This window comes from Barbatula barbatula, assembly GCF_947034865.1.
Source record: "Barbatula barbatula genome assembly, chromosome: 3".
In the NCBI taxonomy this organism is placed as follows: Eukaryota; Metazoa; Chordata; class Actinopteri; order Cypriniformes; family Nemacheilidae; genus Barbatula; species Barbatula barbatula.
In genome coordinates, this window is record NC_136764.1 from 18,686,503 (window position 1) to 18,706,071 (window position 19,569).

The 19,569-nt window shown below is 38.3% G+C and overlaps 2 protein-coding genes across 3 annotated transcripts; both read left to right on the forward strand.

The window, feature by feature from the left end:
* Positions 1-2,777: 2,777 nt before the first annotated feature.
* Positions 2,778-9,298, forward strand: csrnp1a (cysteine-serine-rich nuclear protein 1a). 2 transcript variants are annotated; one of them, XM_079452984.1, is made up of 5 exons: positions 2,778-3,213; positions 5,250-5,427; positions 6,509-6,771; positions 7,148-7,444; positions 7,869-9,298. In XM_079452984.1, exons 1-5 carry the CDS (start codon positions 3,169-3,171, stop codon positions 8,748-8,750), a joined length of 1,665 nt encoding a protein of 554 aa, XP_079309110.1. In that variant the 5' UTR covers positions 2,778-3,168; the 3' UTR covers positions 8,751-9,298. The 2 variants fall into 2 exon arrangements, with proteins under 2 accessions (XP_079309110.1, XP_079309111.1); XM_079452985.1 differs by having other exon boundaries at positions 3,041-3,213; positions 3,831-5,427.
* An 873-nt stretch (positions 9,299-10,171) lies between these two features.
* On the forward strand, positions 10,172-14,917 carry gorasp1a (golgi reassembly stacking protein 1a). Its single transcript, XM_079453713.1, has 9 exons — positions 10,172-10,367; positions 10,938-11,018; positions 11,170-11,373; positions 11,482-11,568; positions 11,665-11,795; positions 11,935-12,076; positions 12,250-12,340; positions 12,512-12,652; positions 13,099-14,917. Exons 1-9 carry the CDS (start codon positions 10,305-10,307, stop codon positions 13,575-13,577), a joined length of 1,419 nt encoding a protein of 472 aa, XP_079309839.1. The 5' UTR covers positions 10,172-10,304; the 3' UTR covers positions 13,578-14,917.
* The last annotated feature ends 4,652 nt before the right edge of the window (positions 14,918-19,569 follow it).

Here is a 19,569-nt window from a genome sequence, read left to right on the forward strand (position 1 = left end):
AAGTAAACTTTCACTTTTTCAGTTTTCCTCTCTTTTTTCAGAGCCTCACTGACCCTTAAAGGCTAAAATACACCACAAGACTTTTGCTAAGATTTTGGCCAGATTTTCAGTCTGGTCTTGTTGCAGAAAGTCTGTGCCAGTCTGCAGATTTGATCAGTTTCTACATCTGAAACGTTCCAAAAGTCTGTAAGTGTATGATGTCTAGTTTTAAAAAATCTGTTCAGATGTTAAAAGTCTTGTAGTGTATTCCAGCCATTAAGCTTGTTCATCTGTGGGACATTTTCTATATTACCCGAGTATGACTAAAGATGAAGTGTCTGTAATCAAACAGACACTTATAAAACATGACATTGGTAAAGTGATTCATTCTTTTTATGTAAATGCTCTCATTGTTTTTGCATCTTGTGCTTTGTCATTTTTTTATCATACGCACATGCTGCTTTTTCATCCTGACCTATTGGATGATGTATTCTTAAGCTTCAGGTCACTGTTCCCATGGTGACGTCAAAGCAGCGTCATAGGAAGAGTGTGTTAATTTGTCACTCTGTGTAGTCAGAGATGTGGGGGTTTGGTTAATATGAAACATTCACAAGTTCGCCTTGCATAAAATAAGTGGTGATAGGGGCGGATATAAAGAGTTTTTGGCGTTCTGTCCTGTAAGCTACATTTGAATAAATAGGGTGATGTTTCTTTAATTCTTCATTATCTTTAGATGGGTATACATTTGGATTAAGCCACTATGAATCAAGTGAGGGAGGTGTGTGATATTTAATCAATGTATAGGGCAGGATGGCCATACCTTAAACCAGTATTACCCCAGGAGAATCTTTCACAATGGCATTTATCAAATTAGAGGTGTGTGAGAATGATCAAAACAAATCAAATAGTTTATTTTAATGAAAATCAATAAAGTATCACTTACAGATAAACTTGTTCTAGTTTTTCTCCAGAAAAAAAGTTGGATCTGAAAATGTTCCATCAGTAAAACGGACATATTACAACCACCTAAATTATGTAAAAAAACATTATTATACCACAGTGTTTTTACTTAAGTTTAATCAAAATATTTCAGTCACACTTTTCATAAACAAGTGCACATTTATGGATCAACGGAAGAAGTCCATACCTGTTGCTGCTAGAATGCCCCAGCACAAAGGCACTGCATTAGATTTGCATCTTGGATTTGCATTTTACATTAGAATCTACATCAAGATCCCACCTGTATTTATCAGTGATTTGATTACAAGTCTTCTTTTGCCTCGATTCATAAACAAATAATATATTATATCTTGATTTAGAGGCCCAGCTTACACGAAAACATACACACAGAAACACAACAATGTACATTATACAGAATGTCCACTCCCATCACTGCAGCAGAGGAACAGATGAGACTGAAATCAGTGAAGGTTGAGAAATTAGGCCAGCCGTTTTTGTGCCTACAGCTTTGTGAAGTTTGTCAGAATCTCCTTGAATGTAAGCCATTTCTTGACAGGAAGTTGGCCACAAGTGCTAGTGGCAGCAACCTGAGAGCGAGGGGGGAAATGTAGGTTGACTTCATATTACACAACAGCCTGATTGCCTCAGCGAAGGGGGAGATATTCACTTGTGTGCTGAATATCAGCATATGTTGATACAGTTTAAATAGATCATTTGTGACAGATGGTTATGAAATGAATCAGTATATAACGGGATCATGATGACCAATTCAGAGGGTTTGACAGTAGTGCCTTGGTACAGTAGTCTTTTTAAGAAGACACGTACATTTAAAGCATGCAAAATACAATTATGCTGCACAACATTTTTTTCCAACGAATTAATATATTAACTTTTTAATAGTATAACTTTAACCCTAATGTCATCTGCATGAATGAATACCCGTATCCCATATTTTTATACAGACTCTTCCAGTGTATAATGTTGAGATGTAGTTTGTGAACCTCACATACCCTCGCACCCATTTCTGCATATGAGTTTGTGGTTCGTGCTTTCAGTGATTTTCCTTATCTTGCGCAATATCTTTTGTATGCACTAAAAATAAGTTTAGCAGACAATTCAGTCGACTTGCATTCACTAAACAGAATATCTGAAGGGGTGATCATGGAGCTGCTTTAAGCTCATTCCCCAGTGTATTGTAGACATGTTTTAACGCTCTAGACATCCGTGGTCTTATTGCATGTCTGTCTTGCCACAAGCTAAAAGTGTTGGGGGTGATGGGGTGATGTGTGGTTTCATTACCAAACAGATGGGAAATCATTGACGTGATACAGTCAGTGTGTGTGTAAGAGAGAGAGATGCAACAACGATGGTACCATCTGGCTATGAAACAATGATGCCCGAGTAGTCTCCTGTGATGGATGTTTCACAGTGTCATTGCCATGGAGAGGCTCTTTGGTATCCAGGGAGCGTTTCTCTAGTGATTGGCTGAGTGGCTGGAACAGCAGTCTTGTGTTTTTTTTAACCTTCTGCTTTTTGTCTGACCCCCATCACTGCCTAGCTCCTCCACCAGGAACAGACTTCATAATGAAAAAGAAAGCAACGCTGCAGCTGTATTAGTAATATACCACATAATTGTGAATGGTGAACCACTTATATGAAGAAAACCAATACATATTAAAGTACAACGTAACTGTTATTTGCCCTTTTTAGATTGTTGGTTCTCTAAATAATGTCCACGACATTCATTCAGAGCTTACCTGAAAAACAAAACATGACATCATTGTTTTGTACTGTTCATGGTGGACATGCAAAAGACTTGACTCACGATTAGTCAAGCTCTTCTCAAACATGTTAACGTTGCTGAAGGACTTTGAGCTCATGGCTTTGTATAGCACTGCACCAACCAAAGTTAGAAGTCGGGTTGTTCATGTTTCTCTCTCAAAGAACACACATTACGGGAACAAAGCGTTCAACTACGTCCTGTACAGTTTATCGTCACGACCGTCTCGCTGATAAATATGACTCACTCGCTCTCTCTGTGAGTGAACGCGCTGCGCGTCACGACTTGTGTTTTTTGTCCTCATGTTACTGTTAACGTCAGGAGTCGTGGGGGAGTTTTCCACTGACGAACACACAACCGAACAACAGCTGATTTAACGAAAGCTTCATGCGTGTCGAGGATCACGAAAGAGGACGCGCGAGATATCGTGATAACTTTTCAAGCGTCGCATGGTTGTCTCGTCCGCTCATGATATACGGACACATTATTACTGGGTGAGTCTTTCTTCAGATCGCTTTATTAGCATTTCATTCTCTCATAATGGATTTTGAGGAAACGACTAGGGCGCACGCAATGCGTGTTGTTTACAATAACAATAATATGTTATGTGATATTGTTGATCTTGTATGTTCACGCTGGACATTGAGACCTTTGGACACAATAAAGTTCGCGTGAAATTCGGCTGCGGAAGTTCAGTACGATTAAGCGTGAGAAACAACAACAACAACAACAACAACAACAAGAAAGAAAGATAGAAAGATAGAAAGAAAGAAAGAACCAAACAAACGTATTAGGTATCTACACTTTCCCTGCTTAGGCTTTCATCATATAGGCTACACGAACGAAGCTACGTTTATAAACGTGTATTTTGTAGAAATATGTAATGTGTTGGTGTGTCTGTTATGGTTGAAAATAAACAATGCTAAGATTTTAATTTGATAGTGTACGGGTTTTATGACGGGCGGTGATTGGCTGGCAGAAATGTAAACGCACCTGCACGTGCAGTTCTAACGTAAAGATGGCTACCGCAATTGTGCAGATACAATAGTCTTCTAAGTTTGCTGTAAGAGAAAGGTGAAAAAAAACATCAGCTTGTTTTTGTCTGCTTTAGGCCAGGGTAAATAACCCACTTTTGCCAGCTGACAGCTGTCTGTTTCCCTGCCCACAATCCACAAACTCCTCCTTGTGTCTACAAGTAAAGAAAACATTCATACATTCACATCATGTGCCGTTCGATAGATGTGGTCTGGCCAGATGTCACTGTGTCACACAAGGAGTAGTTCTCTTTTAAAGGAAAGTTGTGTCTTTTGTTTGTTCTCTTGATTTGTTATATCATCTTATAAGCACATACACAAATATTCGCATGCATATGATAACATGAACATTCTAAAGGAGTCTAGCTTTTAGGAGATCTTTATCACCTTACCACAGTTAGAGGAAGCTGTTACTCACATGCGTTGAAAATGCATTTCTTTTGAGAATATGTTGTGCAATTATTTGCAAAAGTTAAAGTGAAACAGATGCTCTGATGTCGCTCGCATGTAAAAACAACACTGCTATTAAATCATCTGCACTGTTACTTTGAGTGGCGTTTACCTCACGCAGAGACTTGTGACTGCTCTAACCTTTCACATAGTGAGAGTTTGCACAGTGTTTGTGGCATCTGGGATTACAGTGCGGCTGTTTACATAACACGATCCAAAGAAAGCCAGACCTGTGTGAAAAGAGGTGAGAGAGCGCTCACGTTGTCCAGGATACAGACAGTCTGCACAGGGGCACATAGCGTTCTTGGAACACCAGACCTTTGTGTGGGCTGGGCCTGACTAGATGCACTGGGAACAAGAACCAGGTGATCTGTGATGCAGAGTGCTCCATCCTGTGGTGTGAGGTTGTGCCGTTCTGTCATTCGAGGTACAGAGAGCTCTCTGTGTACGTGTGAGCGAGAGTTCACTTTTTTCCACCGCTCACCCACTCAAGCAAAACGACATCAGTAATAATGCAAAATGTGTGTTTTCACTTTCGTTCCTGTTTGCAAACTGAGTGCTTATTTGAGCTTTGAAATGAAGCTTAGCAAGCGCTGTGAAAAGTGATTCTGAAATAAAAACAAGAATGAGGTTACAGATTTCATCATTTGGTTTAGCCCATTTGGAATGTTAAACTGAGCCAAATGTCTTTAACATTTTGTTCTTGAAAAACTCGAAACATCTCAGGAATGTTAATTACTCAAGGGGGAGATTCTGCCATACCATAATGCTCACTATCGTATGAATTATGTCAGTGATTGTTTCACTGCGAAACTGATCTTGTCAGTGGTTTATGTAAATTTTTGCCTTGGTGGGAAGTTAGACCTGTTTAACAGGCTTTCACTGAGAGCAAAGATGTGAATGTTGATTATTGGCCTCAACAGAAAATAGGTGTCCAAGACAAACAAAATTAGTTGGTCATTATATTTTTCTTGTCTATTCCAGGCCAGATTATATCTTACTTACAATAATTAATTCCTAGCTAATCTTAGTTTGTGTTTGGACAGATCACCATGGCTGCATTGCAGAGTGGGAGTTTAAAGAGAAAATACGAAGAGGATGCTGTTTACTCCTCCTCCTCCCCTTCATCACTCTCCGAGTGGGATTCTGACGAAGAAAGCCCCCGACGTGATACTGTGGACTTTGGGCCCATTGTCCCTTTATCTGCAAGCCATCACTTGCCAAGTAAGTTTCTTCTCTAATGACCTCATGGCTAGTTCAGGTCAATTCAGTGCTTCAGCTATTAAATATAATATTCATTTAAATATTATAAATCGACCATATTAAGCCAATTGAAAATGATCAGCTGGTAAAGCACAAAGTCCACTAATGCCAACAGGAGTTTCACACTGATGCGGCAAATACATGTATTGGGTTTTTGTTAGCATTGGTCAGATCAATGTGAAGTAGTCATGTGGAGTTGGATGTGCATCTTTTAAAACCATGCAGACACCAAAAGATTAGAGACATGCATTGTAAGGAGGGGCTCTTTGTCTTACTTCAGCTTTAAAGTGCAGTGCAACTGATAAGATGAGAAACAGTTTTAAGTGGAAAACGGTCAACAGAAGGTTGTCACTATAGCAGTACTGTTTGTCAAGAGAATGGTCCTCTAAAGGCGCACATTTGTCATTTTACACCTGTAAACTTCAAACTCAATGTAAACACAAGGCTATTGTCAGGCTATAATCAAGTTTGGATAAAAGCGTCTGCCAAATGAATAAATGTAAAATGTCTATAATCAAGTTTATTAGTGTTGTTTATCTGTGTTGGTATTTGCTCTTACTGTAGTATTTTGACATCTATTGAATTTGGCTCTATACTTATGTTTCTGTGCCAAGACATGCCATGAATCATCATGTGTTTTTACATTGTTGATAGACCACGATGCCAAGAATCAATATTTTAGTTACATAACATGATTCTTTTGGGCAAAAAGGAGATTGACCACCTTTCATAACAAATAAATAAGATCAGCTAATGCAAACATAATTATTTCAATTTGAACAAAAAGTACAACCCTATAAAGATGAGGATATACATTTGAGAAACACAATAGTCAAAGAAAAAAGTGAATAAAGAGCAATATTTTACAGTTTTGAACACTGTTTATTAAAGGACTGCTTCTCCACGAACATCTGATGTCCAGCTTCATCCAATTCATTTCTATTAATACATGGAAAGGAACTTCACTACTGCATATGTAAAATTGCCATTGAATCAATCAATGTAATTGAAAATGACTAACATCTTAATTCTTTCCTTTCAGTTTTACCCATCCTGAAGAAGACAACAGATGCCGAGTTTAAAGGCAGTGTTCGGTTTGGCCTGGTTACAGTTTTTCTCTTCCAGCGGTGTCAAGGGTTTAGCGGTGTGCCCAGTCATGGTGGCTGCACGCTGGGCATGGTCAGAAGGCACACTGTCTGCCAGCAGTTCACCCTGGCAGAACATGCGGAGGAGCAGCAGCGCTTGCGAATGGAGAGAATTCGTGAGCAGCATCAAGAGGAGCGGCTAGAAGCCATGAGACAGAAAGTGAGATATATAAACAATACTGTATGCAACTATATGCTTTTAATATAGGCATGGTGGGCCTGATGTTCCTGCAACCCCTTCAGCCATGATTATATTCACAATAAATTAGCAGTATAGCACAATGTAGCCTTGAAAACAGTCTTGCTTTTTGAAAAGGTCAGCACATAATGACTATAGGGGGATACAAATGCAAAAGTCATCAGATGCCAACAAAACATTACAAGACCCTGTACAATGCTGTGTACTGAAAAAAAACAGCTATACTGTTGGTGTTGTGCAATGATAATAATCCACAGCTTTTAGCAATTAGTATCAAGGACAATGATATCTTTGTGTACGCTGGATTAAGAGTCTTCACATGTTTTCTTTTCTGTAGCTGATCAGCAGTGGCACTCTCACTGTGGCAGAAGCAGCCAGCTTGACAGTAAGCGATGGTACGGATGAGGATGTTGATCTTACCATCACAAAGCCGAAAGACGGTGGACTGCTCCGTCCCTACTCCTCCAAACGCAGACGTGCACTGTTGAGATCTGCTGGCGTGGTACGAATCGACCGGGAAGAAAAGAGGCAGCTGCAGGAACTCCGGCAATGGCGGAAAGATTGCGGCTGTCACTGCCAGGGTTTCTGTGAGCCGGAGACATGCGCCTGCAGCCAGGCTGGCATCAAGTGCCAAGTAAAGATAATACTCATCTTTATGTAAAAATGGTCATGTTGATCTTGATAATCATCCTAAAATTGATAGCTTATAATTTTTTATAGCTAACAATAATTTTTATTTAGATATCAACTTTGTCTTGGGTGTTTCTCTCTTACAATTGTTTATGACATTAAACGAAGCAATGGTGCAACAGGAAAGAGCCGTAATATGAATGTAGATCTCAGATAGTTTTGGTCTTGAAAGGATTTGATGAGAAATGTAAATTTTTAAATCGCTTACTTTTACAACGTAGTGTCTGCGAATTATTTTTGGAAAATCTGCGACATTTTGAGAAACTGAGAGCAGAAGACTGCAGCAACAGCTTTCTTTGTATAATTTATGAATGATGACATTGGGTATTGGTTGTTTGCTGATACATATCACCTCTTAACATTAACAGATGGACCGTGGAAACTTTCCCTGCGGCTGTTCAAAGGACGGCTGTGGGAATCCCATGGGTCGAGTTGAGTTCAACTCCAGTCGTGTGAGGAGCCACTACATCCACACCCACATGAAACAAGAGCTGGAAAAAAGACTGCTGGATGAGAAGAGGATAATCGTCACTGAGCCGCCATCAAGAGAGAGGAACACACCCCTTCCATTTCCTAAAGAAAACAACCCCTCTTCTTTCACTTCCTTCTCGCCGGGTCCAGCTTTCCATCTGAGCTCTGAGGAGGACAACAACAGCAGCAGCGACATAATGGATACCTCCTGGTCTTCTTCTGTGAGTCTGGACTCTGAGGCCACTGGACGCCCTCCATCAGAGCGAGCCACACTGGATGTGGATCACGAAGGGCTGTCTCATATTCTCAGCTTTGATGATTCTGATGAGGATGGATGTCCATACATTAAAGAGTATGAGCGCATAAATATGCACCAGCCATTGAACCACGATCTGTCCACAGAAGCTGCTGACAGTTTGGTGGGCCTGTCCACAAAAGATAATATGGAAAGCAACACCAGTACATCTCAATTAGAGTATGTGGATGAAAATGCAAATCAGGCCATTTTGGAATGTGTTGGTGACCCCTTTGATATTCCTAATACGCCTTCCCCATCTTCTGATCATAACTGTTACATGGATCTCAGTCTGTCCTCGGACTCTGACCTGGTCTTTTTTGACAGTTTTCAGGAGTGTCGTCCAAGTTTAAATAACAATCATTTTAGAGTAAATACACAAATGGACTACATCTCACAACTTCAGTTTCCCGGCTGTCCCAGATCTCCTCAAATAGAGGACTCCGGTGTAAGTCTTCTGGAATCTCTAGTAGGGATTTCTTAATGTCAGTCAGAGCTGTTCAATATTCGTTCTGGTATTTTGAAGACATGATATGTTTGGACTGACAGTTTTCATTTGCAGCAAGTTTATATGAAAGGAAAATGAACAGATATTTTTTCTGTGAAAAAGAAAATGTTTTATTACAGTAACTTAGGGACATTCCTTAAACAGGTATATATATTTTAGGATGTAAATACTGTTCAAAACCCCTCAGTGTGAAGTATAATTTCAAGGGTACATTTTGTTGGCCTTTTAGTGATTGTTTATTATTTCAGGTCCATATTTATATTTTAAACTAAAGGCTTTCAGTTTTTTTGCTATGTTTAAAATCACTGCTGATGTCTTTTTAGGGACCGCCTATCTAATAATTCTTATCACACCTTACAGTTGTTGGTATTCAAGAATGACTTGTAATATATCTACATTTGCTTTGATAATATTGTATTTTATCAGTGGTATGCCCACTTATGTATAAATTCTGTATTTCTATGAATGTTTCGACATTTCAGTGTCGTTTTTCCATCTCAATAAAATGTGTTATATAAACCTAATGAGAAATGCTGATTTACATTAATAAGACTAGAACTAATTTAAATAAAGTTTTGGTATTTTTAGTAAACATAATAGCACAAATGTACACTTGCAAAGAGAGAGAGCGAGAGAGAAAGTGAGAGAGGTGAAGCATGACTTAAATCTCATCTGCAAAATACTAGGGTAAGCCATCTGGACAACCAAAAAACCTTCATTCTACCTCAACATTGCATCATTTTCTTTAAGCTCTTGGACTATACAAGGCCTCTACTCCTCAAACACATGGGCCAAGACTCTAAAAACAGAGTTTCCTGCAAGAAACATGGTGTAGATCAGACATCGACACTTGCTGCCCTTCAGGATACATGACAATTATTGCCATCCCTCAAGATCAACAATGTGAAATGTTCCCAATTGCTTCTTGGCAAGGTCATTTCTGCACCTTTTTTTCACAGATTACTCCAAATGGGATAAACAAACACCCCATAGAATCCCTGCATGCGGAATTCTGTAGAAACATCTTAAGAGTTCAGAGAAGAACACCAACTAGTGCATGCAACGCTGAATTTGATAGAGACCCTCTGATAATGCATATCCAAAACATTCCCTGAATTTTGGACACACCTTAATTCAACTCCTCCTAACACACTTCAATACGAAGCACTTAAAACCCGAGAGCTGAGACCTGAAACCAGTCCCACCTGCCAGCTGCCTCGAAACTTCAGACCAACTGAACCAAACCAAATCTGAATAAACCAAATGATCAAACAAAGTAAAATCATGTTTCGGCCTGAAATGTACATTATATATATATATTTATTTGTTCTACATTTCATTTGTTTACTTGCACATACTTTATTTTGTTATTTTGTTTGTACTTACTGTATGTCTTTTGACTGATCGGTGGTATCGTGCTCGATTGCTCTCCCCTGAAAAGACAACATGGCCACGGTGTGATGAGTAATCTCTGTCTCGGTAGTTCGTATCGCTAAACAAAATAACAAACCATCAGAGCATTTCAGAGCAATGGGTTTAACGCAAAGCAGCAGTGCACCCGAGGGTGGATCAGAAGGTTATCACGTCCACGGGGTAAATAACTTTATTTTCCGTGGCTTTGCTTTTGACATCGAGCAGCTTTGCGCGCTAGCGATCCTTCCAACGATGGCTTCATGTCAACATTACTTCAGACATATTTGCCTTTAGAAAAATACGGAAGATGGCAAACTGTGTGGATAAATGTTTTACATACTCATAGGTTGAAATGCTCAGTAATCGGCGGGTAACCAAAAGGAAACTTTTAAGGGTTAGAAATAGTGCTCGGAAAGGATCTCTCAGGAATTTAGGAGGTTTATTTTTTGGTATAACGTTACTTTAAACCTGATAGCTCCATAAAGCTAAAAGTGAAGCTTAAGCTTTTTTGCACCTAGTTATTAAAGTGTGTTGGTCAAATATCACTATAAAGAGGCAGCGCCACGTCAGTCAAGAGTCCGCATAGACAGGAACGTGGCGCAATATTCCCTGAATAAACATAGCTGCATACAATACTAGTTACTGAACACTTACTCCAAATGTCCAAAACATCCCAGTGTGCACAAAGCAAAATATATAACTACATTTGAAATAAATGAATCTTCACGAATGAAAATAATTATTTTACAGATTCAAGAGAACTCGCCAGTAGAGAAAGCTGGTTTGGAGCCCTTTTTTGATTTCATCTTATCCATTGGCAACACTCGTCTTGTGAGTTTGTATTTATAAACACTTATTGCAAATTCCTTGTTATTTACTGTACTCCAGCTATTTAGCTAAATGTCTTAATAATAATCACAATCAAGTCGGTGTCGTCGTTGTTTCTTTGTGAAGGATTAATGACAGTGCTATATATCAACAGAACCAAGAGAATGACATGTTCAAGGACCTTCTAAAGGCTAATGTGGAGAAACCAGTGAAGATGGAGGTGTATAGTACAAAGACCCTGAAGGTCCGAGAGCTTGAGGTGGTTCCCAGCAACATGTGGGGAGGTCAGGGACTTCTCGGAGCCAGCGTCCGCTTCTGCAGTTTTGAAAGAGCAAATGAAAATGTTTGGCATGTCCTAGTAAGTGATTTTTGCATCTGGAAGATGTAGTATGTTTCAATGCTTTGGCGTTTATTAAAATGAGACTGTCCTATTTATTGGATAGTTATTTGCCTTTTTTGTGTTTAGGATGTGGAGCCAAATTCACCAGCAGCATTGGCCGGACTCATGGAACATTCAGATTTCATAGTTGGAGCTGACCAAGTTCTGCAAGATGTAAGAAGGGAATTATATTTATGAGTGCTTGATAATGAGAAAAATCCCGCACGCTATGCGATGTGCAGTACGTTTTATGTTTCAATTTCTCAACAGTCCGAGGACTTCTTCTCCCTGATTGAATCTCACGAGGGCAAGCCGTTGAAGCTGCTGGTCTACAATATGGAAACAGATAAATGCAGGGAGGTGGTTGTCACACCAAATGGTGCTTGGGGAGGAGAAGGCAGGTAAATAACCTGTTTATGATGCATCTCATGATACATTTCTGACCCGTCCACACTGTAATGTGATCTTTGAGTAATATTGCACATAACTGCCTTCTCTGTAACACTACATAAATTTGTATATTGTTTTTCTTCTCTGCAGTCTTGGTTGTGGCATTGGTTATGGCTACTTGCACAGAATCCCGGCACGACCTGACAGCCCAAAATCTGAAAAAGTATTTTCTCAGATTTCTCCCATGGCAGGGACTCCAGAGCCGGAATTGTCTCGCAGTGGATTCACAGAGGTAGTTTCGCTTTGTGTTTTTGTCATTGGGTAATTGTCTTGCATTAGGGATAGTTAAACTAACTTGCCACATATAGAAACCTGTAACATAAATGGACTTGAATTAGACTGTTGACAAAACGCTAAGAATTATGACTTGATTTGTGGGTAAATGACTGAAATTCACATCTCTAGGTGCCTCTGATGGCAGCATCTGGTCAGTCAGTGAGTGGTCTGGATCTTAACCCCCCACTGCCACCCCCTATTCAGAGAGTCATGGATCCTGGTAAGACAGGATTTCTTGGAAATGTTCCATCTATTTATCTGAATGTTCTTCTAATTTTATAATGTTGGAGGCACATATAGGGATCTAAACTATATGTTATATGTTAAACTCCTTCTGTTATACAATTAGAATAAAAGACATTGTAATATATCAGATCTCTGTTGCTTTCAGGTTTCTCAGATCAATCAGAAGGGGCTATGATGAATTCCGAGATGTCCGACATGGCAGACCGCCTGGACCTATCGGTTTCCTCTATTGACATGATAAACACATCTTTGGCTGTCCGACAGGACATTGACATAACTGGTGTTGGTGAGACAGTTTTGCCAATTTTAGGTCAAATTGATTGAAATAGGTTTGGGCCCTGCGGCATTATAAAGTGAGGGGCGTCTAGGCACGAGCTGCGCAGAGACTGATCTTTTTTATAAAACGTGAGCTGGGCAGTTTTAAAATGTCATCTGTACAAGTGCGAGCTTCACAGTTATAAAGTGAGGCAAGTCTGCGCAGACACGCCAGGCTGATCTGAACAATGCGAGCTTAGCGTTGTTCGTATTTGTTTACAACGCGATTTGCAGCCTACGCCGCAGAGTAGTAAGAGTCTGTCTGATGAAGAAAGTGAAACATTTGTTAAAATAACGAAGCAGGCTAAACATCGTCATGTCTGTCAGACATCAACGTCAATAGGCCCAACTTTAATTCTTGGCTTGTCTTAACCCAACTGATTGCATGAAATATGAAAAATGTCTTTGTGTTTGCAGAGGAGCTACAGGGTAGTGAGATTCCCTTCGGAGACCCAGACGAGCATACGTCAGAAAAATCTGCCGGAGATTTCAGCTCTTCTGTTAGAGCAGACCTTTCAATGCCAACTACAGATGCGTCTTCTCAGCCTTTTTTCTCACACACTCATTTTCCAAATCTTCCACTCGATCATAGCGTCCCAGACCTGGAATCTTTGATGAATTCTTCAAACCCATCTCTCGACTCCTCCGCACCTCTTATAGACATCTCTTCCCTGCTCATTGACCCAGCTGCCCTTCGTTTTGACCCATCCGCCCTGGCTGAAGAATACTCTGTACAACCCAGCGATCATTCATCTTTTCCCTCAGAAAATGGTGTCAGCCAGAGTTTTTCTGATGATCCACTGATTAGCTTTGGTGAGGGCAGAGTGGAGACTGTAACCTCTGACCTGTTGTCTTCTGAAAGTGCAGAAATGAAAGATGAAGCAGCTCTTCAGTAGCGTCATTATCAGGTTCTACCTTGTATCTTGTTTACGCAACTACAATCATTGAGTGCGTGTTTTTAAATTGTTTGCTACTGTTAGCATCAGGGTTTGCTGGAATATTATGTCTTTTTTTGTGCTGTTTTATTTTACATTTAAAGTAGTTCGGATGACCGTGTAGGCTGTTGTAAAGGGATTAGGTCATGGGTTTCGAAGATCTTAATGTAGAAGACAATATTTTAAGGAACTACGTTTAAAATTTTTATTATTTTAGGTTGATTAAAATAATTCTCTGTTGGTTTTATACAGCATCAGAGGTTGGAGGGTTAGAAATATAATCAGTGGTTTGTAGTAAATATTTGTAATTGTTGTGTCAGAACACTAACGTAAACTAATTTAATGTAGATTACCTGATTTTTTATATTGAACTAAACCGTTACGTTGTCATTTTAAGAAATTATTTCTAGAACACTGTTATATACAGAATAGATTCCCTATAGGCTAAATTGGTCTAGATGTTGTTTTTGCTTTGTTACATCAACCATTTGATCTTTTAGACATATGTATACTCTTTTAGACATATGTATACTCTTTTAGTGCGGCAGACCAAAATCTGATTGAAATGATTTCAATGTGCTTTTAAGAACATTTTCATCCCAAATATTTAACTGATACCTTGTCTGTTCTGGGGAGGTGTATGTGTGCTTAGTTTTGTAAAAGAGTATTCTTTTATTTATGTGAAACATTTTGTTTGCCTCTTAGGATATCAGTATAAAATCATGAACAGCACACTGAATCAACGCAACAGTAATGTCACAGTGATGCTTTCTTTTGCCACACTGACTTTTTTGGTATAGATGTGGTTGGACATTTATTGATCTATGCAAATATTGTAAAAATGCCAATGAAATGTATGTGGTATAAAGATTGTGTATAATGTAATGCCACATGTTAGAGTAGTACACCCAAGGGTTTATTATGAACATTTATTTTGGTAAAAGGAAGAACTAAATGAAACAATACCTCATAAGTTTTTTAAAAGAAATAAGAAAGGAGTGATCACTTGAAATCTCTATGAACACTACATGAATCCACAAAATACTGAAGACAATTTGATCCAATTTATATTTTAATTGTACATCGGAAGTGTTGTTTTAAATAAAAAACGGCATATAGGACGTTTGCTCAAAAATCCCAAACCAGCTTATATACGCTGGTTCTTAAACAGGTTAGAAAACGAATGTTTATTGTTATAGTAACTGTACCCTACTACAGTACAAAAATAATCTGTTCAGACTATATTATTTTCTGAAAAATTATTATTGAAACACAGCAATAAACTATATGAAATATGGGTCAGCTTGTGTTTTATTCATTTATTGTTTTAACATGTATTTATTAATTACATTATTTAATACATATATTAAATAATTAGACAACAAATTTGATGTCTTGGCCACACAAGTGTTTCTTTGTAAACTGAAGTCATGTGATTTCATCCTCCACACACAATGAAGTTTAGAGGATATAAGCATCGCAGTCCAAAGTGACAGCCATACTCGCAAGACAAGACTCAGAACAATGCTCCTAACCAGAAAACGTGGATCAACAAGCCATATATGCGTTAACAAACAGCTTCAGTATCTTCCTCGTGTGTTTTATGAACTGCAAGTTTTAATATCAGATTAAAAGGATCAGATCTGGAGCTGCACGTGAACTTGAATTACAGAATGCGCCAGTTACAATGCATCCTGCTTACAATTTGTTTAATAGCTGAGGTGAGTTGAATTTCATTATGCAAAGTTTATTTTTGTTAATGTATTTTATATAAATACCTATTTACAGTTATCAAAATTGCTACATGTGTGTTTGAGTAAGTCTTTGGTGTAATTTTATACTTTAAATCTCTGAATCATACATCTTTTGCCAATAGTTTTTTACCCTCAGTAAGACTGTCATTATTACTCACATGTTTTCCCTCTAACACACCACACAACATTGTTTATTGTTCTTCACAGACAAGAAGGTCTTTGTAGTTTGTTTTTCATCAGCCATAATGTTAAATGTAATGTTTTTAGCCCTCTTATTATGTTTAAAGCTCTAGATGTTTATTTCCACGCTCATTTATTTTAAATTATGCAAAAATAACAAATGAGAGTTGATGCTGAATTGATATTACTTCGTCTTTCCAAAAAACGTTTTAACCTGTGTATTCAATTTGAACTTTTTCAACTTGTATTTTATTGCAGACAGTTGCCGAAAAAAAGTATTGTTGGTACTTTGAAGGAGGTTATCCTGTGTACTTTATGTAAGTATAACATCTAAAACATTTATGTAAGTATAACATCTAAAACATTTAGTTGGTGAAATACTGAGGCAGACAGTTGTGAGTCCAAGTACACACGAGGAATCGATGAAAACCACACTGCCTGGCAACACTTTCTGATTCTTAAATTGTATAGTTTTAACAGGATTAATTCACACGCACGCTGAAAACAATGAGAATTCATTAGAGAGAGAAAAACCTTCCTTCCTTTTACTTGTTTCAATAAGAGTAATTTATCACAAGTGCTTCCAGCCATTGACAAAAAGCCACAAGAGGTAAGGTTCAAATAGTTTAGTCTTCACACCAAATGCACGGATGAATTCATCTGTAGCTGCATCAGACAACACTCTTTGTACATCTTTATTACATTTAGTTTAAGACATCAAGCATTTATCATCATATTTTGTAAAACAAATCGTGTGTTTTAAAGCTGTTAATGAATAGATTATTAGATCTGCCTGTTAACAATATGTCAATGCATATCTTTTTATTGTGAATGTAGTTGAATGAGTCCAGTTGTAAGAACCTCCAGCCATATTAAAGGGTTTGTGTTACAGATGCAAAACATATGAAGACTGTTGTGACACACAATGCTGTGTACGAGTCCTTTCCATCCAAAGGACATTGTATTTTGGGTAAGTCACTTGTTATTTTTTGTTCATTCTCATTTGTTCAAATGCAGTGCATCAATTACTATTCAGATTAATGGCTGATAAATGTACAGGTTTAATGCCACCTTTTACATACTGTTAACAAGACTTCTATATGAAAGGTAAAGTTAAGTTTAAGGGCTGTTATGTGTCCTTGAGGCTGTTGGCGGTGATTGCCATCGTGTGCTGTTGCGGTGCTGGGTACTTCATTCGCAGACGTGTTCACACTTACACTCTCCCTGATGGACCTGATTTCAACGTGACCTTCACCAGACACCCCATTCTATCACCAGGTGAACCAATATCCCATTATTCCACATTCCCTGCACGTATACAGCATTCAATGGTCACATGTCTCCTGATGCTCTCTGTGTATCCTTGATGGCTCTGTGTGCCGACAGGACTGCGACAGGTCGGCTTTCAGAGTTACGGGGATGCCGAGAACACAGTCATTTCAACTGCCTACCCAGCGCGGACTCACCCTGCCCAAGTGACAACAGTATACCCAGTCCTCCCACCCTATTACAGCCAACCCCCTCCTTCTTATGATCAAGCTATAAAGGACTCACAGAAAATGAAATAAAATGAAAAAAGTGGCTCACGAAACTCAGGTGTTGACTCAACAGATGAAAATAGAGTACACGTGTTATAAAAAGCATTATTAAAACATTTGTATGCATTCAAACTGGAATTGCTTGAGGCTTATAGTCTTGATGTAAAGTGCATGGGAAATGTAAAGCATTTCATGTGTATGAGGTTGTTACAACATAACAAAAGTGACATGGTTGCCAACAAATGGCCATTTCAAAATATAGTGTTCAGAATTAATTTTTTTCCTTGTAAAATATAGTGCTCTTAATAGATTGATAATCACCATTGCATTACATCCATTTTTAAATTAAACTTTTATTTTCTATCAATCATTTTAAATGAAAATATTAATTGTCATTAATATAAAAACAATACAAACTGGTCTACTGTTCTACAAACTGCACATAGTCAGAAACAAATGTATAGTACAATGCAATGTAAATCGCTTTGGGTAAAAGCGTCTGAAAAAATGCATAGATGTTATATTTTCAGATATTTTGTCATTTCTTTCAATTCACATTTACATTTAGTCATTTAGCAGACGATTCTATTCAAAGCGACTTACAGATGAGGAAACAGTGGAAGCAATTATAACAACATAGGCAACAAAATACATAAGTGCATCAAACTAGTCCATTAAAGCCTAGCACAGTATCTACAAAGCTAAGAATAGTGAGGTTAGTAATTTTTTATAAAGAAGGAAAGGGAAGAGAATTAGGAAAAATCAATCAGCGACGTGTTGACGGAAGAGATGCGTTTTTTAAAGATGGCAACCGAGTCTGCTGATCTTGTAGCAGCTGGTAGATCGTTCCACCAATGTGGAATGTTCAGGTTCTTATTAAATATTAGGTAGCCAAGTTTGATATATTTTAACATCGTATTTTCTACATCATTTTTCTAATGTTATCATATTGATAACGACACCTAAATATTTTGCTACGTTTATTATTGTAAGCGGTTATTACCACCACAAGGTGGCGCTGCAGTGTAAAAAGCTCGCCCGCTAAGGTATGAGGCCAACCACACGTTCTCCAACATCAGTTTATATCGAGGTTATGTTGTTATTCCCTGATGACTATTTAATGAAAGTACCAACATTTAATAAGATGTGCATTTTTTAAATGACTTTATTCAAAGTAATGAAACTCTGTATTACATTCTCGGCACTCAAACACGTGTCCTTATGTCTCTTTCTTCCTTTGCTGGTGAAGATTGAACTCCCTGAAGCACTCTTAATACTCTCCTACATAATGGGGTTCAGAACTTTATGAAAAGCTTTAAAGGTTGCATAAGGTGAAACAGCAGGTTGGCAATTGTGTTTGATTCAGGGCTATGTCACCATAACACTACATTATTGGTTGAATTAAGCTTAAAAATAAATTCCTGCGATTCATCCCCAAATCCTTGAGAAGCAGTGAATGCATGGTTTCCGAGGGAAGGCCAGATCAAGCTTGGCAGTCCATTCAGAAAATGTTCCAAATGAAAGCTATTCAAACAAGTGTCATACAATTTAATCCAGTAATGTGGAGTGGATAGTTATTTATTTTGAACCCTTACTTTTAAGTTTCAGATAGTTTGAACTGTTAGAGAGAGGCTTGTGCCTTCAGGTGGAGAGAGAGAGAGAGAAAATGCAAATGAAACCGAGATGGCAGGTGCCCAAAGTAACTTTTCCAGGGAGCTGTGTGACAGCCACAAGACAACCTTTGCCTGACCTTCACCTCCTTTCACTCATTTATAATGCAGACTTTATTAAAGATTAAAGTTTGAGCACACGCATGACTGGACCAGAATGTGGATGAGCAAAAATGTTTCTTTTTAAAACGCATACAGCTCAAAATATAATCAGAGCTCTGAGAACTATATATTTTCTTCTAGATAAAAGGTGTTCGGTGAATTTTTGTCACGGAAATAAATTATGTGTAGTTCAAAAAAATAATAAAATGCGAAACGATGCACCAGATCACAAACGGTTCACTTGGAAATCTCCAAACCAGCTTAAGCAGGTGAAGACAAACATTCTGAATCGTGAAACATAAAGCCGCATCACACTGCGAGACTTAACCGACTATGTTTACAGTGTATTGCAGTGTAAGTTCCTCTTACTGTTTGAAGGCACCACGTTTAAAAATACATTGAAAGCAGGACTCACTTGTGCCTGGGCGTCAACATTTTTTTGCAACCGTTCCACATGAAGGTTTTGACTTTCTTGGGAATGTCTCGTATTGACGATAGAGGAATAGTCAATATAGGAAGCTTGTGAAAAAGAAAATGTGCTGCTGGTCTATCAATCCACTGTGTGACCCTGAGACTTGTCGATATTCAAGACAAGAATGTAGAGATAAATGAGTAGTCCTGTAAATACCAGGACGATCACATTAGCAGAAAATTAAAGAGTTGTTCAATATGCAGCATTCTGCTACAGTTCTACAGTGTTCTTTACAAG